This window comes from Convolutriloba macropyga, chromosome 7, assembly GCF_964194025.1.
Source record: "Convolutriloba macropyga chromosome 7, txConMacr16.3, whole genome shotgun sequence".
Taxonomy (NCBI): Eukaryota; Metazoa; Xenacoelomorpha; order Acoela; family Convolutidae; genus Convolutriloba; species Convolutriloba macropyga.
The window spans coordinates 59,209,699-59,237,583 of NC_134474.1; the positions used below are offsets into that span (position 1 = coordinate 59,209,699).

Here is a 27,885-nt window from a genome sequence, read left to right on the forward strand (position 1 = left end):
CTTTTTCAGTTTTGTGTTTAACCGTTTCACCTTTTCTCCTCGAATATAAAATTCAAGGCCGGTAATAAGTAGAATGGTAAGCAACTATCTTAGCGCCTTACGCTTTACTTGTCTCCGAGTATGAAGCGAGTCAACAAAGTTGTTGAGAAGGCACGAATTTATGATCTGAAGGGTTGTTTTCAGAGTTTGAGGCCCCATCAGTAGCCCACCCCCAGCCAACACCAGTCCAACCATCCCCACTCCAGCCCAAACTCCTCATTTAAGATTTAGCTAGCCTCACTGTGCGCCTTAGCTACTGATGAAGCCAACTCTTTGACAGAGGCTCGGAAGAAATTGGTCGACTATCGCCTGTCACGTTTATGAATTGCACTTACACTGTTGTTCTATAGAATAATAATCAGTTTTTATGTCTTGCCTTTTGCATTTTGGTTTTCTTCGCCTTTTTAATATCAGGTTAAACTGGCTTTTCAAAGGAGAAAAGTTCAACCTATTTAACCAAGTCAGTTGATAGTTTTTCTGATTGATTGGGCACAATTAATTTCATGAAAAATATTGAATTTTACCCGCATTTTTTGCTTTTTGATCATTTAGTCTCCCTCAATTTTGATTAATTTTAGGTAAATTTTGAATCTGGTCTTCAATTATTGTATCTCAGGTGCAGTAAAGCCGTTATTAGATCAGCGCTGGTAAGTGAAAATGTGACGCTGTTGATAACAGCAGCGTCTGGCAATGAAAAGCGACAGATGATGGACTACTTTTGGCCTATCTGTGATGCCTGATTCAACTAACACGTTTCCTTACAGTTCCTAATGCACTTTTTTCTCTTCCTTTCCCCAGCCAACCAAACGCCAGTCGCTTGAGAGCAATTTGCCCGACGTTAGGGGGGTCTGTTTTCCTATGAAAAAAGTTGATTTCCCAGCATACTCTACGGAACACTCAAAATAAATCATGAAAAAATAACAAAGTCAAGCAATGTTACTCTTGAAAAGCCACAAAATGTTAAAACTCATAAAGCCAAAAAAAGTAGCTTCATTTTTGTGTTCAATTGATCGATTTAATTTTTCCTAGGTTTTAAATGCCTCCTGCTTTGTTTCTCTCGGCAAAATTTGTCGATAGGCCAAAATTAACGCGCCAGATATGACCCGGCAAAAAGACAGGCTCGGTTAAAGTTCCAAATAGTCGGAAGGTAGGAACAAAACGGCATCATTTTTTATTTACAGGGAAAAGGAAACCGATTCTATGATGTTCCTGAACTTTAGCTCATTTTTTTTTATAAAATCTGAAAAGTTTCTTACAAGCATGCAAAAGTCAATATTACTTGAAAACAGTAATTTGTTAAAAAAAATTGTGTCACAGGTCAAAAGAACCTGTTCAGTCCACTTTTTATTCAATTTTTGGTGGCTGAACATTTGACGTCAAAGCACAGCTTGTGTTCTGCGTAAAACCGAACAGATCGAAGCTGGTCTAATACTTGAATCTACTCGAAAGCATCTTCAAATGTAATTAGATGCATTTTTATTGTTATTATCATTTTCTGCTCTGTCACTCTTTCTGTTTTGTATTTTTTCAATTCTACTATACAATTTTTAAACGTAGTCGTTTTGATATTAGTTTTCATTTTTTGAAACAAACTTTGGATGGTTACTTTTCGGCGTAAAATTTTTGACGGTCTTAATGACGGAGGTGTGCTATTGATCTTTTGCATGAAGGACCAAGTATAAGCCAGATGTATTGGCAACAAGACTCAAATTCCAAAAAGGAGCCAGAAAAAAAGAAGAAATTGAGACTTTATAAGCATTGTAGAAAGTTCGTATTGTAAATCAAAAGTTAAAACTGACGCAAAACAATCACCCGCGAGCGGTACAAAAGTAGCATTATTTACGTCAAAGAATACAAAAAATGGCCGCCTTTTCAATAAAATTTACTCATGATGAAATGTAACAAATTAAGAATAACGTACCAAAGAATTAAAGTCACTACATGAGAGAACAATTTGGCTTTCAATTAAGTTTGAAGAGAATTCATAAACATAAGCATAGTTACAACTTGTAAAAAACGAACAATATTAACTTGTAGTTGATTTTGCCGCTCTGGTTAGTTATCAAAGAGTGTGGTCACAATGGCCAGGGCTGAGGAGGAATATGGGTATGTGCCAAAGGAATCCCAACATTTCAGCAATTTCAACAAAACCAGGTATTTTTTAAACTATGCACCTGTTAGTCTTCTTTTTATTTGTCTCATGGCGTTATTGAATTGACGTCTACGTAACCGTTTTGGGCGAATAACGCATAAGAACTCCAATGTCTAAAATTCTCATGGTCTAAAACCTAAAACCAAGATTCAATTTAGTTTTTTTTAAATCTTATAATAACAATATCTTATAATAATGTTATTATAAAAATTAGCTTAATAACATTATGGAGCAATATATACACCGAAGTTTTTTGTGCAACCGTGATGTATTCGACAATATAAGATTAATTTATCCAAAAAATCACCAACCAAGTTATTTAAGCGATCAGCTAAACAATAGTAGACAGCAGTACCGCAGATATCAAATATGTTAAAGATTTCAAGATATTTTAAGTGGCGATTTGTTGTCGCACGAGACACTGAAAATTTTTTCGCGTTTTAAGAAAAAATTAAGGTTTAACCAGCGAACATTGCAGTAAATGACATTGCAGTAAATCACTAAGTTATAAGGGTTAAAGTAAATTTGTCTGAACTGAGACAATCTATACTCAAGTTAAACTAAAGTTCTTAAGGAGTTGTTTTTCGTTTCAACGCTAGCTGCTGGTAGAAGTAAAATTGATTCTGTTATTCTGGTAATTTTTTAGTTTTACATACTTTTAGTAATATTTTCTAACACAAAGTGATGTCATCACTTGGACTTAATTGGCTATCTCAATTTTCGTTTCAAATATTTAGAATCGTCCCAGTTGAAGCAGCACCCGCCTATTATGACAAGGACCCTGAAAGCTCAGTGAATGAATCTGACTCGGGTTACCCCAGACTACAGGAGACGAAAGGGTCTCTTGCCCAATTTATGGAAGCGACAGCCCCCCAAATAATAGGGGGTGCAAATTGGTTCCTCCGTATTTTTTGGGTTCTGGCTTACATAGGGGCCACTACGATATTTGTGATACAGTTTATTAATTTGGTGGAGCAGTATTTGCAGTACAAAGTTGACACCTCACTCTCATTGGTCAGAAGCAGCAGTGCCACATTCCCATCTGTCACTTTGTGCAACAACAGTCCTGTCAAGAAGAGCATGCTCGAAAAGGTTGAAAAAAACTGTGTTTGTCGAAATCCCTGCCGAAAGTGTTTCCTAGAATGAGGTCTTTCGCATTATCATATCATTTTTATCAATATGGCTTGTGCGCTTGAGGGTTGCTAATAAAAACACCCACTAAGGGTTATAAACGGAAACGATCCGGTTATTTTAATGAGTATTGCAAATGCGACCCTCCCTGCTTAGTTGGCATATAACTTTTATATATGTCCCCCACCCCCAGTCGCACATGCTATATTTTTAATAGTAACGTGCTATATAGCAACTCATATTTTGCAACGGGGGGGGGGGGGGGCATAAAAATGCTGGGTATAAATAACACGTAAAAAAAACAGAGTAGATCCCAAAATTGAACGGATAGAAAAACTACATAGCAAAAAGTAAAATTTAAAATCTTATTGATTCTTACCTCAATAAGTTGGTTTTTGTGTTCTATTTAATAGTGCTCTGATCAATTTAAGGTGAATATTTACTCTGATCTGGCCTTGTTGGATGATTACGTTGAGTCAGAGATGATCAAACAGCTGGAAGAGGACTTCGGCTACGATCTACCCTACAGCTGTGACCCCGAAGACTTTCAATGTTTCAACACTAAGGTGATCTACATTACATCCTTTAAATACTTCTGTAGCGTTACTCTTGATCGCGGTTTTATCTCGAATTATTGCAAAAAATTGGGTAAAAAATCTTTTATCGCAATTTTATTTTTCACAGCAGTGGATGGGGTGAAACTAAGGTTGAAATGAACGGAATTTTTACAGTTTTGATTCAAAACAATCCGCCTCAACTCAGAATCGGTCTGTTCTACATTTCACAACTTGTTATCTACTTTCCTTGACTGCTCAGAAGTTAATTGAACTTCACGCAATTGTATGTACGTTTTGCGGTAAAGTTTTACTAGTGGTTGAGCTGAGCATTCAATACACAGCCAGAACAGGCCGAATAGTCTGAAAAAAATATGTGTTAAGAAATCACGATTTGTGATTTAATTAACGTGTTAACGTGCATAATTACGGTTTTTGTGGATCTTTTCCGTTTGTGCCCCCCCCCCCCCCCCCCCCAGCTTAGTGGGTGCATATTATTTGCAACCCCCAGACGCACGTGCAATAATTTTACATAATGATTTACTATGTAATGACACGTGCTCTGTCACTGGGGGGAGCATAATGTACTGGGGAGGGCGGGGGGGGGGGCACAAACGGAAAAGATCCGTTTTTGTAAATCGATTAGCTGATATTTTATTTTTGGAGACAAAATAATGTAAGAGAAGTATTTTTTAAATTCGTTTTTTGTCGATAATTCACTCGTCGACGATCCAATTGTGTGGATTATAATTGTCTTAAATTTCTGTAGATGCGCAGCACTGAAAATTTGTACCCGAAAAAATTGATATAATGAAAAGAATGCATAAGCAATCATTAATTGATCTGATGGTTTCTGGTAAACAACTAAGATTTCGTTTACTAACCAAAAGTTTTATAAACTGATATACCCGGTGATAATAAATATAATATTGTAAGTTACTCATTCAAACAAAGAAGATCGAAACACATCCAAAAATAATATATTTTTTGTACTTCAGGAGTGTATCTCTTGGGACTGGGTGTGTGATGGCGTGAAAAACTGCGAGGATGGTTTGGACGAGGGCCATTCGTCCTACGGGGGAAATGGTAAGCTTACTATATTAAAAATACACTACGCACGAATACTCTGGCAAAAATCATGGCTCTCTCTCTTTTTTATTAATCGAAGCAGTACACTAGATCCTATGTGATTTTATAGATATCATGTTTAGTACTGTTGTTTAAAAGAGTGCATATCGACAATATCCGATTATAATTTTGATACACCGTGAATATACTCGTTCTCAGATAAAAAGTTATTGCAGATTATTTTCATGTATACTTTGAGTATGGCCATTATTGATTCGTAAATTATTTCAATATTCTACCTGTAACAATGACATATCATGCGAGATGTCATGACCTGATTGTTCCGACCCCTATTGAGGGGGGAAGAACTATATACTCAAATGGTTTTTTTGTTCAGACAATTTTTGGCAGATTGATATATTCATCGTAGAGAGTTGAGACTGGTATCATTAGAAAACTTTTCCAGCGTAGAATATGAAATTAAATAGACTTTTTTGATTTTTGTTTTTTATAGGGAGTTATCGAGGTTTAAATTTTGAGAAAATAGAGTGAATTCCGTTGATTTTTTTCACTTTTTCCGGAATTTTTGAACAAAATTTATCTAATTATGGTAAAATTTGTTAAATTTTTTGAAGAAAGTGTTGTTGATTTAATTTTTAAAGACAAAAAATACTGTCAGCTATTTTTATTTAACTTTTTTGTCAAAAATTCTGGCTTTTTCATCAAAAACAGCATAAAATAAGTTTCTTTAGTCCACTTCGATTAATTTTGCAGGAAAACTACACACCCAAACACCACTGACGCAATCTTTGTAGACTCAAAAGGGGGCTATTTCTATTTCAACTTCCGTTGCGAGTGCTCCGTAATGAAAACTTTGCCGTTTTTTGCTAACTTTAATCGTTGATTATCAAAAACATTTTTAAAACTTTTTAACTAACAAAATATCTTTATCATTCGAAAAATTAAGTGTTCTTAATGGACGAAAAGCATTAGCAGGGCTAGTTTTGGACCAATCTTGGACTTTTACAATCCAAAATAATTCAGGTTGTAATCAGTCGGTCTTTTTTATAAAAAAAATTCGATCTTTTTTATATATTAATTAAATAGCAGAAAATTTTAAATCAAAGCTGGCTGACTAGTGAAAGATCCAATTCGCTTCCTAATTAGCTCCATTTTATTGTATCTAGTTTTTTATGTGAAAACTTTTGGTCGTTTTGACTTCAAAAAAATTTGACTCGAAAATAAACAATGGCTCATTGAACTTTCCCTCCAGTTTTCTCTTCAACCTTCCTTGCGGTCTTACACCTTCAATTATAGTTTTTTGGCTTTGATACTGCTAGATTTTGCATTTTTTATGATCAGGTTTTTGCCCATTTTTCATGTTTTCTCGTTTTCTAGTATCACGTTATTGACAGTTCATATATCACATTACTGGCGCACAAATTAAGACACAATCGACAATAATAAACTCCTTATGGACATAAACTCTGGTTTTAACGGTTTCGACAATACTTTTTCGATGAATTTCATTGATCTTTTTTAAAATTTTGTCTCTAACTGTCGGTTTTACTTTGTCTTTTTAGTCGTATGAAATTTCTAGTACAATGACCCGGTTTCATTGGTTTTTTATGAAAGAATAGATGGGCCGATATTCCGATATTAGTAGATAGCTGATGGCTTTCATGACCTTGAAAACAATTGTTCTCTAAAATTACAGAAAAACACTTTTAATTTCGCAATTTTGTTCTTTTTATTGTCTGATTGTTACCTATTCTCGTTAATTACAGGCCAAATATGACATTTTTTTCTTTTTGTCTTCTTGTTGGATTCATTAAAAAAGGTCACATAATACATAATCGGCGTTTGAAGAAGGTGCAATTGAACATATTCTGAGGGCCAAAGTTTGGCTTTAAGTCTTCGAAAGCGTATTCTGGCTAGTTTTAACTGAATTTTTGTTTGTTGTCGTTTTTTGTTCTTTGTTAACCGCATAACAAGTTGAATAAGGACAGGTCTTAACACCCTTCTATAGAAAATGTGGTAATCGTAAACCTATGGGATATTTTAGTTGATTTCTAATGGTTTTCATTTCTTTTAAATTAATTGTTTTTTATAAAAAAAATAAGCAAATTTTTCATATTTACTGTTTTTGTTCTTTTTTGTTCAATTGTTGCCAAGCCTTGTTATGGACTGCTTCCAGATCTATTTTGGAGAATTACAAGTTTTTTTATTGGTTTTAATTTTATCTGGCGCCATTTTGACTTTTTATTAAGTTTTGTTTGATGTAATTAATCTTTGTTGTTGTTTGATGTTCGTCTTGCCTCGCTTTCTTAATATTGGCATAACTCATCAATCTAATGCATCATTTTTTACTCCATTGAGTTTTTTGCTTTGGAGGCTATCATTTCGTTCATATACTATTTTTTTGAAAAAAACTTGAATTTTTCTATCTGTTCCCCATTTGGTAGACAATTACGCCAAAAATGCGGATGAGTGGGGTCGGAACTTTATCACACATTACCGAACCTCCTTGTCTGACTTATCATATCAAATCTGAGATATCATATATGAGACGTTATGTTTCTTGGATACATATCATCTCGAAGAATTGAGTGCTGTCTTATACTTTGAATCCCATTGAAGACCGTTATAGCACTTAAACATTTATTCCACACCATTATAGCTCCATGTCCTGCAGGATTAAAGTTTCCAACACTGCATATCCAGCATCACACAAGACATGCGTGGAAAGATCAAAATCATACACCACTGAGAAATTTATTAAATATCCAAAACCATGTGTAAATTTTGCTCCTTTTGCCTTCATTTGACCGAAAAATGACACGAAAACTCTTCTGATAATGTGAATGCTTCCTCAAAACTAAATCAAATGATTATTTAGCCAAAGTATTTAGACAGAATACGGAGAAAATATATTTTTTTTTCATTTTGCAAGTGTTTATTTAAGTCGCAACGCTCCCTGCGGAATACAGGGAGCTATTTATCACGGGAGGTGGTAAGTATAATCTTCATCGTAACAACTTCATCGATGCGTGGATTATTAACTTGGTTATGTGATATTATGGTTTGATTAATAATGTTTTGCACAATATACCTGCTTCAGTTCATCACCTTCAAAAAACTGTAGAAAAATGTGCAGTGTTTTGTCTTTCAATTTTTTTCTGTGTTGTGACTAACTAACTTTTAATTCATGTCGAGTTGTGAAACTAACCCTCATTGATAAAAAAATAGGATACCATTGGCGATATGTGTGATCAAAGTTTTTATTTCCGCATTTTTCTCCAAAATATTTATTTGGCTTTTAAGAATTGGTTATCATTTGTATTCTTGATAGAAGAGGTATGACTATTCAGATACAAGTATACAATGTTATGATGACATTGAAGTAATGGTATGTATGTGTCAGTTTTAGCTGGTTGAAGTCAATAAAACAAAATTAAGTGAAGTCGAAATTTTCAGTGTCATTTTTTACTAGATTGTTAATGTACTTCTCGGCACATAAAAGAAGTTTGCGTTTCTGTTAGTTTTATTATGTTCTGATTGTCACCACCTGAATTGAGCACAAAAAAGCTGTCTTTATTCATAGCACCAATCTGTCATTTCGAAAACTGTGTAACTTATTGTTCTCCAATTGAAGTATATCGAATTGACTATCAAAGTTGTCAAATGAATAGTCTAGATATGTGAGTATAAACAAGACCACGAACATGAATTCTCGATTTTTAGACAATGGAATCTATGCTTCATACACGCAAAATAGGTAAAATAAAGCAGAACGAACATAAGTTCTAACTACCGCAAATTTATTTTTTTTTAATTTAACTTTTTAGATGTAACTAAGAAAATCAAAATTATTGGGCAGACGTCCACTAAATTGGTTGATATGGCTCTCAAGTTCTCAAAGTACTTCAATTTTGTTCATAAACAATGTGGGAACGCATGTCTATATTAGCGTCAGCTAAAAAAGTAAAATTTTACTTGCGTGCAAATATTGCGTGCAAATATTACAATTGTAATATTTGCACGCAATATTTGCACGCAAGTAAAATTTTACTTTTTAGTGTGGGTCATGGTCGCACAATCGTCTGGACAATGGTCTGAGGTGGTCGGAAAATGTTTAGAAGATGGTCTAATCAGTGGCCTTTTGGTCTGGGGATAGTCTGATTAGAGGTCATCTGAAGCGCACAATCGTCTGGGCCATGGTCGCACAATCGATTGGACAATGGTCTGAGGTGGTCGGAAAATGTTTAGAAGATGGTCTGATCAGTGGCCTTTTTGGTCTGGGGATAGTCTGATCAGAGGTCATCTGAAGCGCACAATCGTCTGGGCCATGGTCGCACAATCATCTGGACAATGGTCTGAGGTGATCGGAAAATGTTTAGAAGATGGTCTGATCAGTGGCCTTTTTGGTCTGGGGATAATCTGATCAGAGGTCATCTGAAGCGCACAATCGTCCGGGCCATGGTCGCACAATCGTCTGGCAATGGTCTGATTTGGGTCTGATCAGAGATGAGTTCCGGATGGGAATGGTATGATCAGAGACCATTTTGAGCGCACATTCAGCGCACACCGTGTTTTGAGTGCACATTAGTCTGATCAGAGCTAATTTTCGTCTGGGTTGGTCTGATCAGAGATTACTTTCGTCTGGCACGGTCTGATCAGAGGTCACTTCCGGATGGCACCTCAACCTGGGAAGCCACACAAATAAAAACAATCTGCTAATGAAACAGAAACATCTGACGTGTTACCTTTTATTATTTATAATTTTTCTTTCTGAATATAATTATTGCTCTATCTGTTTCAGTTTTTGGCTTTTTTCCATTTTTTGTTCTGTTTTTGCGGTTACGCCAAGGAAAAAGGAAAGGAACAATTTTCTTGCTTTTAGAAGGCAGCGTTTTTTGCTCACATCTGGAATCATGAAGTCTATTTTCAATCACTATTGTTTTAAGTTTTTCTTTAAATGCTTATAAAAATGGTTCTTCATAAAAGCCTAGACAATTTACATTCTCTTTTTTTGCGGAAGATGACACTTCAGGTTGCTTCTCAAATGCGTTTGGGTATCTCTAGTTCAGAAATTGCTGTTTGTAAACTTAAAGAAACAGTCGGCATGTTTGGTTTCACCTAGACAATAAATGAGGGAATCTCCTACGTGTTTTTTCTTCCGTATCATCGGTATGTTCGGCTTTTAAATGTATGAAATCGTCGGCATGTTCGTTTGGTTTTAAAGCGTGGGGAACTGTCCGTGTTTTTGGTTTTAAATAGAAGTTGTTGGCATGTTCTGTTTCTTAGATTCGGTGTTTGATTTTAAACCTGAACTAGTCGTCGGTTTGTTCAACTTCTGTGACTCGGTGTGCTCTGTTTCCTAGATATCGTCTTTTCGATTTCGAACGTGAGAAACCGTCGGAATGATCGGTTTCAAACCTCAGGAAATCATGAGAAAACGATTGTTACTTCATATCATTGTTACAATCGTCTGGGCCATGGTCGCACAATCGTCTGGACAATGATCTGAAGTGATCGGAAAATGTTTAGAAGATGGTCTGATCAGTGGCCTTTTTTGGTTTGGGGATAATCTGATCAGAGGTCATCTGAAGCGCAAAATCGTCTGGGCCATGGTCGCACAATCGTCTGGCAATGGTCTGATTTGGGTCTGATCAGTTCCGGATGGGAATGGTATGATCAGAGACCATTTTGAGCGCACATTCAGCGCACACGGTGTTTTGAGTGCACATTAGTCTGATCAGAGGTCACTTTTGTCTGGGATGGTCTGATCAGAGGTTACTTTCGTCTGGCACGGTCTGATCAGAGGTCACTTCCGGATGGCACCTCAACCTGGGAAGCCACACAAATAAAAACAATCTGCTAATGAAACAGAAACATCTGACGTGTTACCTTTTATTATTTATAATTTTTCTTTCTGAATATAATTATTGCTCTATCTGTTTCAGTTTTCGGCTTTTTTCCATTTTTTGTTCTGTTTTTGCGGTTACGCCAAGGAAAAAGGAAAGGAACAATTTTCTTGCTTTTGGAAGGCAACGTTTTTTGCTCCAATCTGGAATCATGAAGTCTATTTTCAATCACTATTGTTTTAAGTTTTTCTTTAAATGCTTTTAAAAATGGTTCTTCATAAAAGCCTAGACAATTTACATTCTCTTTTTTTGCGGAAGATGACACTTCAGGTTGCTTCTCAAATGCGTTTGGGTATCTCTAGTTCAGAAATTGTTGTTTGTAAACTTAAAGAAACAGTCGGCATGTTTGGTTTCACTTAGACAATAAATGATTGAAGCTCCTACGTGTTTTTTTTTCCGTATCATCGGTATGTTCGGCTTTTAAATGTATGAAATCGTCGGCATGTTCGTTTGGTTTTAAAACGTGAGGAACTGTCCGTATTTTTGGTTTTAAATAGAAGTTGTTGGCATGTTCTGTTTCTTAGATTCGGTGTTTGATTTTAAACCTGAACTAGTCGTCGGTTTGTTCAACTTCTGTGACTCGGTGTGCTCTGTTTCCTAGATACGGTCTTTTCGATTTCGAACGTAAGAAACCGTCGGAATGATCAGTTTCAAACCTCAGGAAATCATGAGAAAACGATTGTTACTTCATGTCATTGTTACAATCGTCTGGGCCATGGTCGCACAATCGTCTGGACAATGGTCTGAGGTGATCGGAAAATGTTTAGAAGATGGTCTGATCAGTGGCCTTTTTGGTCTGGGGATAATCTGATCAGAGGTCATCTGAAGCGCACAATCGTCTGGGCCATGGTCGCACAATTGTCTGGCAATGGTCTGATTTGGGTCTGATCGGAGATCAGTTCCGGATGGGAATGGTATGATCAGAGACCATTTTGAGCGCACATTCAGCGCACACGGTGTTTTGAGTGCACATTAGTCTGATCAGAGGTCACTTTCGTCTGGGATGGTCTGATCAGAGGTTACTTTAGTCTGGCACGGTCTGATCAGAGGTCACTTCCGGATGGCACCTCAACCTGGGAAGCCACACAAATAAAAACAATCTGCTAATGAAACAGAAACATCTGACGTGTTACCTTTTATTATTTATAATATTTCTTTCCGAATATAATTATTGCTCTATCTGTTTCAGTTTTTGGCTTTTTTCCATTTTTTGTTCTGTTTTTGCGGTTACGCCAAGGAAGAAGGAAAGGAACAATTTTCTTGCTTTTGGAAGGCAACGTTTTTTGCTCACATCTGGAATCATGAAGTCTATTTTCAATCACTATTGTTTTAAGTTTTTCTTTAAGTGCTTTTAAAAATGGTTCTTCATAAAAGCCTAGACAATTTACATTCTCTTTTTTTGCGGAAGATGACACTTCATGTTGCTTCTCAAATGCGTTTGGGTATCTCTAGTTCAGAAATTGTTGTTTGTAAATTTAAAGAAACAGTCGGCAGGTTTGGTTTCACTTAGACAATAAATGATGGAAGCTCCTACGTGTTTTTTTTCCGTATCATCGGTATGTTCGGCTTTTAAATGTATGAAATCGTCGGCATGTTCGTTTGGTTTTAAAACGTGAGGAACTGTCCGTATTTTTGGTTTTAAATAGAAGTTGTTGGCATGTTCTGTTTCTTAGATTCGGTGTTTGATTTTAAACTTGAACTAGTCGTCGGTTTGTTCAACTTCTGTGACTCGGTGTGCTCTGTTTCCTAGATACGGTCTTTTTGATTTCGAACGTAAGAAACCGTCGGAATGATCGGTTTCAAACCTCAGGAAATCATGAGAAAACGATTGTTACTTCATATCATTGTTACAATCGTCTGGGCCATGGTCGCACAATTGTCTGGACAATGGTCTGAGGTGATCGGAAAATGTTTAGAAGATGGTCTGATCAGTGGCTTTTTTGGTCTGGTAATAATCTGATCAGAGGTCATCTGAAGCGCACAATCGTCTGGGCCATGGTCGCACAATCGTCTGGCAATGGTCTGATTTGGGTCTGATCAGAGATCAGTTCCGGATGGGAATGGTATGATCAGAGACCATTTTGAGCGCACATTCAGCGCACACGGTGTTTTGAGTGCACATTAGTCTGATCAGAGGTCACTTTCGTCTGGGATGGTCTGATCAGAGGTTACTTTCGTCTGGCACGGTCTGATCAGAGGTCACTTCCGGATGGCACCTCAACTTGGGAAGCCACACAAATAAAAACAATCTGCTAATGAAACAGAAACATCTGACGTGTTACCTTTTATTATTTATAATTTTTCTTTCTGAATATAATTATTGCTCTATCTGTTTCAGTTTTTGGCTTTTTTCCTTTTTTTGTTCTGTTTTTGCGGTTGCGCCAAGGAAAAAGGAAAGGAACAATTTTCTTGCTTTTGGAAGGCAACGGTTTTTGCTCACATCTGGAATCATGAAGTCTATTTTCAATCACTATTGTTTTAAGTTTTTCTTTAAATGCTTATAAAAATGGTTCTTCATAAAAGCCTAGACAATTTACATTCTCTTTTTTGCGGAAGATGACACTTCAGGTTGCTTCTCAAATGCGTTTGGGTATCTCTAGTTCAGAAATTGTTGTTTGTAAACTTAAAGAAACAGTCGGCATGTTTGGTTTCACTTAGACAATAAATGATGGAAGCTCCTACGTGTTTTTTCTTCCGTATCATTGGTATGTTCGGCTTTTAAATGTATGAAATCTTCGGCATGTTTTTGGTTTTAAAACGTGAGGAACTGTCCGTAATTTTGGTTTTAAAGAGAAGTTGTTGGCATGTTCTGTTTCTTAGATTCGTTGTTTGATTTTAAACCTGAACTAGTCGTCGGTTTGTTCAACTTCTGTGACTCGGTGTGCTCTGTTTCCTAGATACGGTCTTTTCGATTTCGAACGTAAGAAACCGTCGGAATGATCGGTTTCAAACCTCAGGAAATCATGAGAAAACGATTGTTACTTCATATCATTGTTACAATCGTCTGGGCCATGGTCGCACAATCGATTGGACAATGGTCTGAGGTGGTCGGAAAACGTTTAGAAGATGGTCTGATCACTGGCTTTTTTGGTCTGGGGATAGTCTGATCAGAGGTAATCTCAAGCGCACAATCGTCCGGGCCATGATCGCACAATCGTCTGGACAATGGTCTGAGGTGATCGGAAAATGTTTAGAAGATGGTCTGATCAGTGGCCTTTTTGGTCTGGGGATAATCTGATCAGAGGTCATCTGAAGCGCACAATCGTCTGGCAATGGTCTGATTTGGGTCTGATCAGAGATCAGTTCCGGATGGGAATGGTATGATCGGAGACCACTTTGAGCGCACATTCAGCGCACACGGTGTTTTGAGTGCCCATTAGTCTGATCAGAGGTCACTTTCGTCTGGGATGGTCTGATCAGAGGTTACTTTCGTCTGGCACTGTCTGATCAGAGGTCACTTCCGGATGGCACCTCAACCTGGGAAGCCACACAAATGAAAACAATCTGCTAATGAAACAGAAACATCTGACGTGTTACCTTTTATTATTTATAATTTTTCTTTCTGAATATAATTATTGCTCTATCTGTTTCAGTTTTTGGCTTTTTTCCATTTTTTGTTCTGTTTTTGCGGTTACGCCAAGGAAAAAGGAAAGAAACAATTTCCTTGCTTTTGGAAGGCAACGTTTTTTGCTCACATCTGGAATCATGAAGTCTATTTTCAATCACTATTGTTTTAAGTTTTTCTTTAAATGCTTTTAAAAATGGTTCTTCATAAAAGCCTAGACAATTTACATTCTCTTTTTTTTTGCGTAAGATGACACTTCAGGTTGCTTCTCAAATGCGTTTGGGTATCTCTAGTTCAGAAATTGTTGTTTGTAAACTTAAAGAAACAGTCGGCATGTTTGGTTTCACTTAGACAATAAATGATGGAAGCTCCTACGTGTTTTTTTTCCGTGTCATCGGTATGTTCGGCTTTTAAATGTATGAAATCGTCGGCATGTTCGTTTGGTTTTAAAACGTGAGGAACTGTCCGTATTTTTGGTTTTAAATAGAAGTTGTTGGCATGTTCTGTTTCTTAGATTCGGTGTTTGATTTTAAACCTGAACTAGTCGTCGGTTTGTTCAACTTCTGTGACTCGGTGTGCTCTGTTTCCTAGATACGGTCTTTTCGATTTCGAACGTAAGAAACCGTCGGAATGATCAGTTTCAAACCTCAGGAAATCATGAGAAAACGATTGTTACTTCATATCATTGTTACAATCGTCTGGGCCATGGTCGCACAATCGTCTGGACAATGGTCTGAGGTGATCGGAAAATGTTTAGAAGATGGTCTGATCAGTGGCCTTTTTGGTCTGGGGATAATCTGATCAGAGGTCATCTGAAGCGCACAATCGTCTGGGCCATGGTCGCACAATTGTCTGGCAATGGTCTGATTTGGGTCTGATCAGAGATCAGTTCCGGATGGGAATGGTATGATCAGAGACCATTTTGAGCGCACATTCAGCGCACACGGTGTTTTGAGTGCACATTAGTCTGATCAGAGGTCACTTTTGTCTGGGATGGTCTGATCAGAGGTTACTTTAGTCTGGCACGGTCTGATCAGAGGTCACTTCCGGATGGCACCTCAACCTGGGAAGCCACACAAATAAAAACAATCTGCTAATGAAACAGAAACATCTGACCTGTTACCTTTTATTATTTATAATTTTTCTTTCCGAATATAATTATTGCTCTATCTGTTTCAGTTTTTGGCTTTTTTCCATTTTTTGTTCTGTTTTTGCGGTTACGCCAAGGAAGAAGGAAAGGAACAATTTTCTTGCTTTTGGAAGGCAACGTTTTTTGCTCACATCTGGAATCATGAAGTCTATTTTCAATCACTATTGTTTTAAGTTTTTCTTTGAATGCTTTTAAAAATGGTACCTCATAAAAGCCTAGACAATTTACATTCTCTTTTTTTGCGGAAGATGACACTTCAGGTTGCTTCTCAAATGCGTTTGGGTATCTCTAGTTCAGAAATTGTTGTTTGTAAACTTAAAGAAACAGTCGGCAGGTTTGGTTTCATTTAGACAATAAATGATGGAAGCTCCTACGTGTTTTTTCTTCCGTATCATCGGTATGTTCGGCTTTTAAATGTATGAAATCGTCGGCATGTTCGTTTGGTTTTAAAACGTGAGGAACTGTCCGTATTTTTGGTTTTAAATAGAAGTTGTTGGCATGTTCTGTTTCTTAGATTCGGTGTTTGATTTTAAACCTGAACTAGTCGTCGGTTTGTTCAACTTCTGTGACTCGGTGTGCTCTGTTTCCTAGATACGGTCTTTCCGATTTCGAACGTAAGAAACCGTCGGAATGATCAGTTTCAAACCTCAGGAAATCATGAGAAAACGATTGTTACTTCATATCATTGTTACAATCGTCTGGGCCATGGTCGCACAATCGTTTGGACAATGGTCTGAGGTGATCGGAAAATGTTTAGAAGATGGTCTGATCAGTGGCTTTTTTGGTCTGGTAATAATCTGATCAGAGGTCATCTGAAGCGCACAATCGTCTGGGCCTTGGTCGCACAATTGTCTGGCAATGGTCTGATTTGGGTCTGATCAGAGATCAGTTCCGGATGGGAATGGTATGATCAGAGACCATTTTGAGCGCACATTCAGCGCACACGGTGTTTTGAGTGCACATTAGTCTGATCAGAGGTCACTTTCGTCTGGGATGGTCTGATCAGAGGTTACTTTAGTCTGGCACGGTCTGATCAGAGGTCACTTCCGGATGGCACCTCAACCTGGGAAGCCACACAAATAAAAACAATCTGCTAATGAAACAGAAACATCTGACGTGTTACCTTTTATTATTTATAATTTTTCTTTCCTAATATAATTATTGCTCTATCTGTTTCAGTTTTTGGCTTTTTTCCATTTTTTGTTCTGTTTTTTCGGTTACGCCAAGGAAGAAGGAAAGGAACAATTTTCTTGCTTTTGGAAGGCAACGTTTTTTGCTCACATCTGGAATCATGAAGTCTATTTTCAATCACTATTGTTTTAAGTTTTTCTTTAAGTGCTTTTAAAAATGGTTCTTCATAAAAGCCTAGACAATTTACATTCTCTTTTTTTTGCGGAAGATGACACTTCAGGTTGCTTCTCAAATGCGTTTGGGTATGATTGAATGGAGTCAAGGAGTGTGATTTAATGAACGAAGAATATCATACTCATACAAGAATTCCACGACAATATTCAACAAATTTGAAAATCAACTCAAAAAAGACAAAGAATTCATATATTTCTGCAACTTGTTTTATGAGCTAAGAAAAAACTAATCAATTTTCACATTTTTTCTAACGAAATTGTCTCCAAGAGGTGAGTTTGAAGCTCCTGAGGTTAAAAAGCTCTCATAACGATTGACTACATTGTAAACAAAATTTCGGAGGGAAAGTTTACTTCATCCGGGTATATGTTCCGTGTCTCTAATCTGTTCTACCAATTATGTGCACCCAGTGTTGATCATGCGGATTTTTTCATGCTCAGTTACCACAAACACTGAAGTCATTTTTTAAATATTTTTTCAAAGCTTTATCTCAAAGTTAAATTAATTGAGTCATTTCAATTGATGTGAACGTGAGATGAATGTTCATGATGTTTCCGTATCTTGGTTGACTAATTTGCCCTCTTTATCGTGATAAGATCTTAATTGTAGCAACGCACGTAAAGATCTGACTAGTTTGTGCACATTTTGATTATCAGTTTTCTTAACTCCACATTCAGATAATGGCAAGATTTATCATGTTTCATATATAGTTTCATTGTGTTTTAATTGTGAAAAGTATTTTCATAGTTTTTTAAAGTGAAAAACTATTATTTTGGAGTACATATACGCTACTATTAAATTTCACTAGGCACGACAATCAACTGTACGAATTTTGTCAACCCAACAATCAATACGACTTTCAATGCCTATAACCCTAATGGCTACTGTGTGAACGGATTGGTGGAGTGCAACATCACTACAGAACCCGTGTGTGCGGAGCCCTGTGACGAGGTAATCGAGTGCAGCAATGGCTTCGACGAGTTGGCTTCTCTCGGCTGTCGGGTAGAGCGAGATTGTGGCGCTGATTTGACTTTGGTAACTGGGGTACCGCAGAATATACTGAGTGATAACTACCCGAGTGATTATGCAAACGATCAATTGTGCGAGTATTTTGTGACCTCTGATCGTGAGTTGATAATACGGCATTTTTAATAGTAATCTTTTCTCAAACATGTTTGTTGAGATCATAGTTATTTTGCACAGAACAATTTAGTGCCATGGTTCGAATGTTGAGAAAACAACTAAATGCAAATTATAGGTACGATTAGCTTAACATAAGCTCAACAAGAATCAAGATTTAATCGAGTACTTGCTAGTTTTCCGCCTGCTCTTTTGTTCCGCCTAGTCAACAACATCCTAAAAGAAATTTAAACTTGTGCTGATGTATGCCTTCGTTAAGTTTTTTCAATTTTTATTTATTTTTTTGTCTTATCCTTCAGTGCACACAAGTTTAGAAAGAGACCCTTGCAAAGGAAAAATTTGTTGTTTAAACCTTTTGATGTTTCCTCTTGTCATGGTAAAAAGTGGCATGATCAGAACATGGCCATTGCAGAAACACGTAATTGAAGTATTTTCATTCGGCGCTGATTCACTTTGATTCTCTGATCCAATGGCGATCATTTTTTATTGGCTGATGTGTTCTTATTTTTTTGCTGGTTAGCGGACAAAAAGTCTCAGACAGAACAGTCCCGAATAGCGAAATTTTCCCAGATAAAACAGTCCAAGACAAATTGATCCCAAGAAAACAGACAAAACAGTCCCAGATGGAATGGTCCCAACTAAAGATAGAGTTATAGATGTGCACATCAATTAACAAAGAAACTTTTTAAGCTGTTCATCTGATTGTAGGTACTAAATGAATAAATATTAAGCTGATTATCACAGAGTGTTTAACAAATTTTGTATTTTGTACCCAGTTTTTGTTCAATCTTAATTCATGTGTTTGATTGAAAAGAGTGCATGCAGAAGCTTAACTCATGGATTATGTCTATTAATTAATTGTAGATTATATTTATAATGGCTTCGATATTCATTTGGGATTATTTTGTCTGCTTTTAATGGACTTTTTTGCCCGGACACGGTTCTGTTTCAGCTGGAACTCAAATATCTGTCACCTTTAATTATATCGAGGTTGAAATCGAAAACGGCAAATGTAACGATTACCTCGCATTCAACGATGGCGACGACACGGGACCACCGCTGCCTGTTGCTGGCAAAAACCGGGTGTGTGGTGATGGGACAACAACGCCTGCCGGGATAACTTCTTCTGGAAACGGTATCTACTTCAAGTTCCAGACGGACAGATCCAGAGGGTTGGCCGGCTTTGACATCACAGTCGAGTCAGCTACCGCAAAACGTGCCAAACGACAAGTTGCTGTCCACACTACGTCAAAGCGTAGAAGGAAAGCGACGTCGGAGAAAATGAGAAAGAAACGAGCCAAACGAGACGCAAAGGTTGACAAACAGCGAGAAAAACGTCTCCGTCATTTGGTGCAAAAAGAAATTAAAAAGAAACGAGAAAAACGAAGTGTCGATTACAGCGATGCGCTGACTTATGGTGATGGTTTCTGGGAGCCAGATACCTACGACGCGTGGTTGGAATCCTATGACCCCTACGACCATTTTGACGCAAACTTGCAACAATTCGACTGGATATCGGCATACGACCAGGCTGAGAAACCCGACTTCGCAGACTTCCGAAGTTTCGCCCTTTTCACTCAAAATGAAGTTCAATGGTTCGGAACCCAAGCTGTTGATTTTATCGCTCAATGTACATACGATGGTAGGGATTGTGACCATACGGCGTTTCAGACGTATCAAAATCCGAAGTATGGCAACTGTTTCCTGTTCAACACCATTCTGAATCAGAATCAATTGACGGACGGGTCGTATTCGGGGGTGCGTTCAACTTCGAAGACTGGACAGCAGTATGGTTTGAAGGTCACTTTGTTCATAAACGAACATGAATACATTGGAGTGCTGAGTCAGAATGTAGGAGCACAGGTAAGTTAAATAATTTCTATTTTAGGAATTCAATTTATTTGTAGACATATACAGAGTTTTCGTTTCGCCTTCGGTTTACGTCTCAACTTCAAGCGCGTAATTTGACGATGGATGTCAAGATTACCACTCAGTTTCATAGAAAGTTGCTTTAATCTTGACTTAGGTAACAGCGCCCGAGATCCTAGTAGTTGAATGGATTCCTCTGAGTATCTTATGTAGTCTAGTCAGGTGGTTGGGTGGGGGGGGGGGGGGGCTGTGGTGACTATAATTACTAACAAGGCGGCTCGGTAATGTGCGATGGCACATAAGGTTCCGACCCCGCCCATCCACAATTTTGGCATAATTGTCTACCAAATGAGGAACAGATAGAAAAACCCAAAGAAAACTTTTTTGCGAATCCCAAAAAAGTCCAAGTCTTTTTCAAAAAATTCTGTATGAACGATAAGATAGCCTCCAAAGCAAATAACTCAGTGGAGTAAAAATTGATGCATTAGATTGCTGTAATATGTCAATATTAAGACAGCGAATCAAGACAATCAGCAAAATCAAACAACAACAACAACAAACATTAATTACATCAAAAAATTTATGTCCCTCTTAAAAACTAAATTTAATAAAAAAGTCAACATCAGATAAACCGTCAGATAAACCGTCAGATAAAAAGTGAACCGTCAGATAAACCTAAAACTAAACAAAAATAACTTATAAATCAACAGAAAACATATGCGACAAGTCCATAAAAAGGTTTGGTAACAATTATACAAAAAAGAACAAAAACAGTAAAGTAAAAAAATTAACTTATATTTTTGAAACAGTTAACTACAAAGTAATACATACCATTATGAGTCAATTAATAATACCACAAATTTATGATAACCACTGTTTCTATAGAAGGGCATTAGGAACTGTCCTTATTCGCTTTTTAAAGCGGCTAAAAAGAACAACAAAAAACAAACAAAAAATTTTCAAATGAAACTTGCCAGAAAAGGCTGTCAAACCCGTCAAGCCATATTTTGGTCCTCAAAATATATTCGATTGCGCCTTCTTGAAACAGCTATAATGTATTACGTGGCCGTTCATTAGTAAGACTAAGTAACAAGTAGACAAAAAAGCGAAGTGCTAAAGTAATACTTTTAATTTTTTTTTGCGAAACAAAATTACATTCAATGTCATGAAAGGCATTAATTACAAAAAGAATTATTTAAATAGGGTCGTTTAATCATAAAAAGAAGCCCTCAGGACCTGCAATTATCCAGAATATTTCTTGCATCTACAAAAAGAACGTCAAATATGACAAAAATCAAATTAACTTACTTTTTTTTTGTGAAAAACCGGTGTCGAAGCCAGTAAGGTCATAACAAATTCTTTAAAAAAAGATTTTGGGACACCAATTCCTTTTATTCCCTTGACACCCATTATGTCATATTTGACCTGTAATTAACTAACGAGATTAGTTAACAAAACGAAACATAAAAGGAATAAAATTGCGAAATTGAAAATTGATTTCTTCAAGAAAGAGGCGTCGAAGCCGTTAAAACGATGATGTCTATCTTTTACGATTTTAATATGTGCTTTATTTTGAACGCTAATAATGTGACATGAGAACTGTGATAATATGATAATGTGACAAAATTAGAAAACGTGAAAAACTGGCAAATATCAAAACAAACAAAAATCTAAAATCTTGTAGTATCAAAGCCAGAAAACAAAAACTTCAGGCTTAAAACTGCAACCGAGAATAAATGTTAAATCAGTAGAAAGAAGAAGCATTCTTTCTTTGCTGAAACTAAGCTGGAAGTTGAACAAATTAAGAAAAAAATAGAGGAAAAGTTAATTAAGTCATTATTTATTTAAACGTCAATTATTTTTTTTTAAAAAAAGAAACGACCATAAACTTTCAAGTAAAAAACTAAATGCATTAGCTTTGACCTGCCTAGTAAGCGAATTGGTTGGACCTATCACTCCTGAGCTTTGATTTGATATGTTCTGTTCTTTATTATTAAAAAAAAAGGTCTTTTTTTTTAAAAAAAAAGACCGACTGATTACAACCCGATTTTTTTGGATTGTAACAGTCCAAGAATGGCCCAAAACTATCCCTGCTAATGCTTATTTTCCGTTAGGAACAACTGATTTTTCGAATGTTGTAGTTATAGATAATTTAATAGTTGAAAACTCAAAATAAATTCTGCATTTTTGATAATCAACGAGTAAAGTTAGCAAAAAAGGCAAAGTTTTAACTACAGAGCACTCTCAGCGGACTCTGAAGTAGCAATAGGCCCCCTCTGAGTCTACAAAGATTGTATGAGTGTTGTTTGGGTGTGTACTGTCGGCAAATTTAATCAAAGTGGACTAAAGTAGCTTATTTCGTGCTGTTTTTGATGAAAAAGGCTAAATTTTGAAATGTTTATCCAGATTTTTTGACCAAAAAAATTAACTTAAAACAATCAACAATGCTTGTTCGTCTTCAAAAATAAAATAAACGACACTATTCTTAAAAATTATGGCAAATTTTAGCAAAACTGACGACAATTTAGGCAAAAATTCCGGAAATTGTGAATAAAAACAACGTGAATTCACTCTACTTTTTTCAGAAGTTTAAACCTCGATAACTCCCTGTAGAAAACGAAAATTAAAAAAAATCTTTTTAATTCCATATTCTACGCTGGACGAGCTTTCTAATGATACCAGTCTCAACTCTCTACGATGAATATATCGATCGGCGAAAATTCACGGAACAAAAAAAAACCCATTTGAGTATATAGTTCCTCCCCCCTCAAGAGGGTCGGAACAATAAACAAAGTCTTTTCATGGGTGTAGCGCAGTCTATTCATACATATTTTGGCTTTTTGGTCAAGCATGAGTTTTTCATAAGTCGAGGTCTAAACCTGGCTATCATGTCTGTTTAACTCCAGGTGCTGTTGACCAGTTCCAAAACAGTGCCTCTTCCGGAATCTGAGGGAATCCAGCTGGCAGTAGGGTTCAATACCCGCATTGGAATTAGACAAGAGGCCATCAGTCGGAGGGGAGGCAAGTACGGAAACTGCCACACTGACTGGCCCACCGATTCCATCAACTTCGCCCAAGGATTTCTCAAAAGGTGAGAATTCGAGATCAAGATTTCAATTTTGGACACTGATCGAAAATTTTGTCTGTCTATTTTGTAACATTGACCTTTGGCTGACAAATTATTGTGAGTACCTGAGAAAGTTTGATAAAACAACGCTGGCAACTTATGTCTCTTTCCTAGCTTTTTTTTCAGAACATAAAATTGCTCGAATAAAAAGTTAAAATATTTCTTCTGAAACATTAAATTTGTTTCCTGATGCAGTTTTAGCTTAAACGTTTTGACCCGGGTAGCTATGTTTGAGGGTAAAGTTTAAGGTTGATAGAGCCGTAGTTATCAAAACGGCGTGAGCTATTATCAGTTGAATCTCTATAGTTGTATGTACTTATTGTGTACCAATGTTGGTGTGTTTAGGTGGCCTTTTTACAGCCAGAAAGTGTGTGAGACGTACTGTATCCAAACTAACATCTTCACAAAGTGTGGATGCACTGACCACTATCTCGGTAAGATAACTAGCCGAGCAATGACGTTTATCTTGCAAGATGCCAGATCGTTAATTATCTTGCAAAAGTATTTCGAGGTATTGCCAGCTAAACGTCGTCATTATCGTCAGAAAACTAGCAGAAATTATTTGATAATAATTAGCACATTTTCTATGAAATTAGGGTCTGTAGAATGTAGTAAAATGACATGGGAGAGGGAGAGTAAGATATATAATTTAGGTCAAATTAGACAAGTTAATTATGTGTTCGAAATAAACTTTCTTTCTTAAAGGGTTATTGTTTAGAAGGCGCCAGGGAGGAGAGTTGAGTGATATATCTTAAACAAACAAGTTGATGAACAAAAGCATATTGAGCTGTCGATATATTCCGTTTACTTAGCAAAGTTGTATTTGTGTAACAGGCCAAAGTCCAAATGAGTGATTTAAATTTAGAAGAAAACTAGAGAGCGAAGATTTGTAGTGAACTAGATTCTTTGAACAGAAATGGACATTCAAATTGAAGTAAATGAAAGTGCGATTTAGAATATGCAAAAGAATGGGCATTCCCAAACCTGTTACCCCCGACTTTTTAAGTTATGTTCATCATTGGAATTTGAAAATTTGTGGGGATGTTCCCCTGATGATTGTCCATATATAATAGGGATACGCGACCAGTTACACTTTTTTGATCTGAGTTATTTAAGTAGAGTTTTGTTGATTTAGAATAAATAAAAAGGCAATTTATCGGTTTTTCGAAATACCACCAAGCGGATCTTTCCCGCCCCCCATGGAGGTTATATTAAGCGGATGTTTACCAAATTTTATTGGCATGTACACCCAATGGTCCTCTCAGGCTGGTATACCTTTCGGGCCAATCCGACCACCCAGCGCCCAGTTATTAGCACCGGAAGTGGTGTGAATTGAAGGTTTTCGATATTTTGAGCGAAAGAAATGATTGTTCGAGTATTATACAAGGGTAACTACGGGTTGCAATGGGTATTAAGTCTAGAGTAATGTAGCAGATGATCATGGGAAGGGTTTAGGAAGTTGTGGGAGAAATTTATTAGCATTTTGAAATAAGAATAGGCAGTTTTCACTAAAAATAGTTAACACTGAAATTGAACTAATAATTTCTCTAAAAGTTGAAGTCGGATTGACCTGAAATTTGGGTGATAGACTAATTTGGGTACGGGGAATATGATTTTGAGGTCGGATTTGACCCCACACCAACTTGCACGGAACTAGCGCACGCCCGTGCTGCGGAACGTAAACTTTGAATTGCTCGTTGAGTGTTGGTAGTAGCCCTATGATTTTTGGAGGGTTAGTGTAACTTTTCAAAGGCGTTCGATTGGTGATATTTTCATTCCCAAATTCCGACCGGAAGTCGGTGCTTCGGGACGACCCGGGTGCCAAAAACCAGAAATTGGTCGTTTTGAGCGGCCGAATGACTTTGAAATGGTATTAATATGATAACCTGAGACAGTTAGTCACAAAAAATAACCAACCCGGTCAGTTTTGACGAAATTGGATTTTTCTGGTTTCGGCTCCCACGACTCCTTAAAAAAATTCAAATTGCATACGACTCGCAGCGGCTAATCCGTTAATCATGAAACTTGGCAGGCAAGTTGGTGGCTCCCTATAGTTACTAGAAAACTTTACCCGAAGACGTTTTGACCACTACTTCGCAAGTTATTAGATATGGAAAATTGAGGTCATCCGGGAGGTTGATGAATAGTGTGCGCGGTCATTGCTCGTGTTCTATTAAGAGTTAGGTCATTAAAATTGTTGAGTAGGTGTAACTATGGTAGGGTTTTCCGCGCCAATGATTATTTTTAACAAATTGAACCTTCATCTTTGGCTATTGACCCCTAGGTGACCTCTAGAGGTCAAATTTTGGGCTTTTAAAATATTAGACTTTTCGGCCGTTTTTAACTGGTGAATTGCATGAAATATTTTCAAAATTGGAAATTACAATTGGTCTTTGGTTTAGGGTTGAATTTAGTTATTTATTCAACGCGTGATTTTTGACAGGGATTGATTGCAGCTAATTTATTTTATAGCGGAAATAGAGGTATAAGAACTTTTCGGAGCATCGTTTAATGTTTACTAAGCAACCACTGATTGACATGTCAAGTGCAAATATGAAATAAAGTGGAGTGGATTTGTTTACATAAGAGTCCAAAGGTCGTGTACTTAAGATAAGGAGAAAGTTGAACAATGGTAGGTAGCAGTTGAATGACAGAGCATAATTTGATATTGGTTTGTTTGCATAGCAAACAAAGCCCTCCTACAGAATGTGACAGATTTAAAGTTAAATTTGCAATGTTTACTTAAGAGATTAAGGTTTGTTTGCTTAAGATAAGAGCGTATTGGTTGAGTATAAAATGAAGTGACACAGAAATTTTGAGAGAGAGACTTTGGAGATTTTTGGGAGAAGTTTGGATTCGCACAAGAAATAAAATACTGAGCAAGTGAGAAAAAGTGGTTGGTTTAGTGGGACTAAACTTTAAAAGATGGTGTGAAAAGAAGGGAAGAGATTGAGATTGAGACTGAACTCTGGAAGTTTGTAATCGCAAGACCAGTTGGGATACTGTGAGCGTTTTTGATTTAGTTCATTTGGGAAGTGAACCACGGTTATTGCTATTATTATATTAATTACTATCAAAAATTGTCTTGAGTTTGTCTTTTCCACTGATTTGCAAGTAATTCTATTACCTTTGTTATTAATATAAATATAATTGATATTACGAGCCCTATTGTGAATTTACTTATTTCAAGGCAATTTAAATTGCAACAGCATACAAGAGTGGAAGAGGGGAAATTGCAGATTAACAAAGTAACGCTTGCTTCACTAATTCAAAACCTTTGTTTTATTTTATTTGATCGATCTTCTGGGCGACGGAGTCCCTCACTGTTGAGCCTAGTTAGAAATTCAGAAGACGACAGGGTCTAAAGAGGCTACTTGGCAAATATTTTTCGCCTCATTTTTGTTATTTTGCTTATTCTTCATTTTTTTCTCTGTTAGCAAACGTTTTTAATGTTACTGAAATCCTCCTCAATTTGACTTTGATTGCCTAAAACAGCTTGTAAACATTTTTTAGATTCGAGCTCAGTTGTTCGTTGCTGTCGTGTTGTTACATTTTTGGGAACAAGATGTCATTATATCTCATTTTGTAACTTAATGACAAACTTAACCTTAAAAACGAAAGCTTAACTTGCGCATCAAACTTATTACTTTGATGGTATGGACATTATCAGACCAAATGTGCAGTTGATACATCTTTGCATCCTTCATAAATAAAAATCGAAACATTCATAGTTCGCTATCAAATCACAACACATGTTCACAAGTACAAATTTCAGAAGAAAATTGGCAATATATATATCTAACAGCTAAACTAAAAAATGTATAAAATTATTGATATCATTCCAAGGAGAGAGTTTTGCTATTTCAATGTTTGACAAGTGACCCTTGTCAATTTCATAACCCCATAGAGATGCACTATATGCAAGATGTGGGTGGGATTTTTAAATTAAACGTCAAATAAATAAACATTAACTTTTCAAACATTTTAGAGGGTTTCAACTCAAACAAGGACACTGGCGATAACAACATGTGCAACTTCTGGAACTCGACCGAGAGGTCTTGCATCCGAGGGATCTATAATGACTACCGAGACGGAACCCTCGAGTGTCCTTGCTACTCTCAGTGCGAGACAGAACTCTACCCAAGCACTTCGAGTATAGCCGAATGGCCATCACCTCAATTCACTCCTTATTTGGTACAGATGTTACGTAAGAGCAGCGAAAGCGAGGTCATTCAAGACTACCTTTCGCAGCTTCTCGGGTCATCGGATTCCACTCAACAAGCGCTGTTAATCGACCCGGAATTACTCGCCGACGAGTTGAGGAAAGAATTTCTAAGAGTCGAGATCTATTTCCAGGAGCTCAATTTCCAGAAGCTGAGCGAAAGTCCAAGTTACACATTCACAAACTTGCTGTCGGATTTTGGTGGGAACATTGGTCTGTGGATCGGATGGAGTGTTTTGACGTTCTGCGAAATCATAATTCTTGCCTTTAATTTGATCAAGATTTTGTTCACCAAGAGAGCTTGTTAAGTTTTGAACAGAAAATCATTTCACCGTTGATGACTGTGAGCCTGCAACAGTAAATGTACGCACACTAATTAGCACGCCGTGTAAATTAATGATTGACGGTTTTGAATGTTTCTGATTGTAAATTTTAGAAGTCTTTCTTGATAGAAGTTTAGAGGGCATTTTATTAACAAATATTTTGGTTGATTGTTTTTCTTGGCCTCAAAAAATGTTGTACCAGTTAAATTTCTTAGTTTAGTTATTCATTTTCACTTTTTTTTCAAAAAGAGAACAA

The 27,885-nt window shown here is 36.8% G+C and overlaps 1 protein-coding gene across 2 annotated transcripts; it reads left to right on the forward strand.

The window, feature by feature from the left end:
- Positions 1–1,671: 1,671 nt before the first annotated feature.
- Positions 1,672–27,860, forward strand: LOC142343199 (uncharacterized). Of its 2 annotated transcripts, XM_075394928.1 has the most exons (10): positions 1,672–2,193; positions 2,929–3,283; positions 3,754–3,888; positions 4,875–4,962; positions 7,910–7,957; positions 17,757–18,074; positions 19,041–19,951; positions 22,864–23,048; positions 23,430–23,518; positions 27,073–27,860. In XM_075394928.1, the coding sequence occupies exons 1-10, from the start codon at positions 2,120–2,122 to the stop codon at positions 27,612–27,614; spliced, it is 2,745 nt and encodes a 914-aa protein (XP_075251043.1). In that variant the 5' UTR covers positions 1,672–2,119; the 3' UTR covers positions 27,615–27,860. The 2 variants fall into 2 exon arrangements, with proteins under 2 accessions (XP_075251043.1, XP_075251044.1); XM_075394929.1 differs by lacking the exon at positions 7,910–7,957.
- Positions 27,861–27,885: the final 25 nt, after the last annotated feature.

Coding starts and splice junctions, on each gene's coding strand:
- LOC142343199 (XM_075394928.1), top strand. CDS start 2,120: ATGGCCAGGGCTGAGGAGGAATATGGGTATGTGCCAAAGGAATCCCAA. Junction 19,952..22,863: donor GTCAGAATGTAGGAGCACAG/GTAAGTTAAATA, acceptor GTTTAACTCCAG/GTGCTGTTGACCAGTTCCAA. Junction 23,049..23,429: donor GCCCAAGGATTTCTCAAAAG/GTGAGAATTCGA, acceptor TGGTGTGTTTAG/GTGGCCTTTTTACAGCCAGA.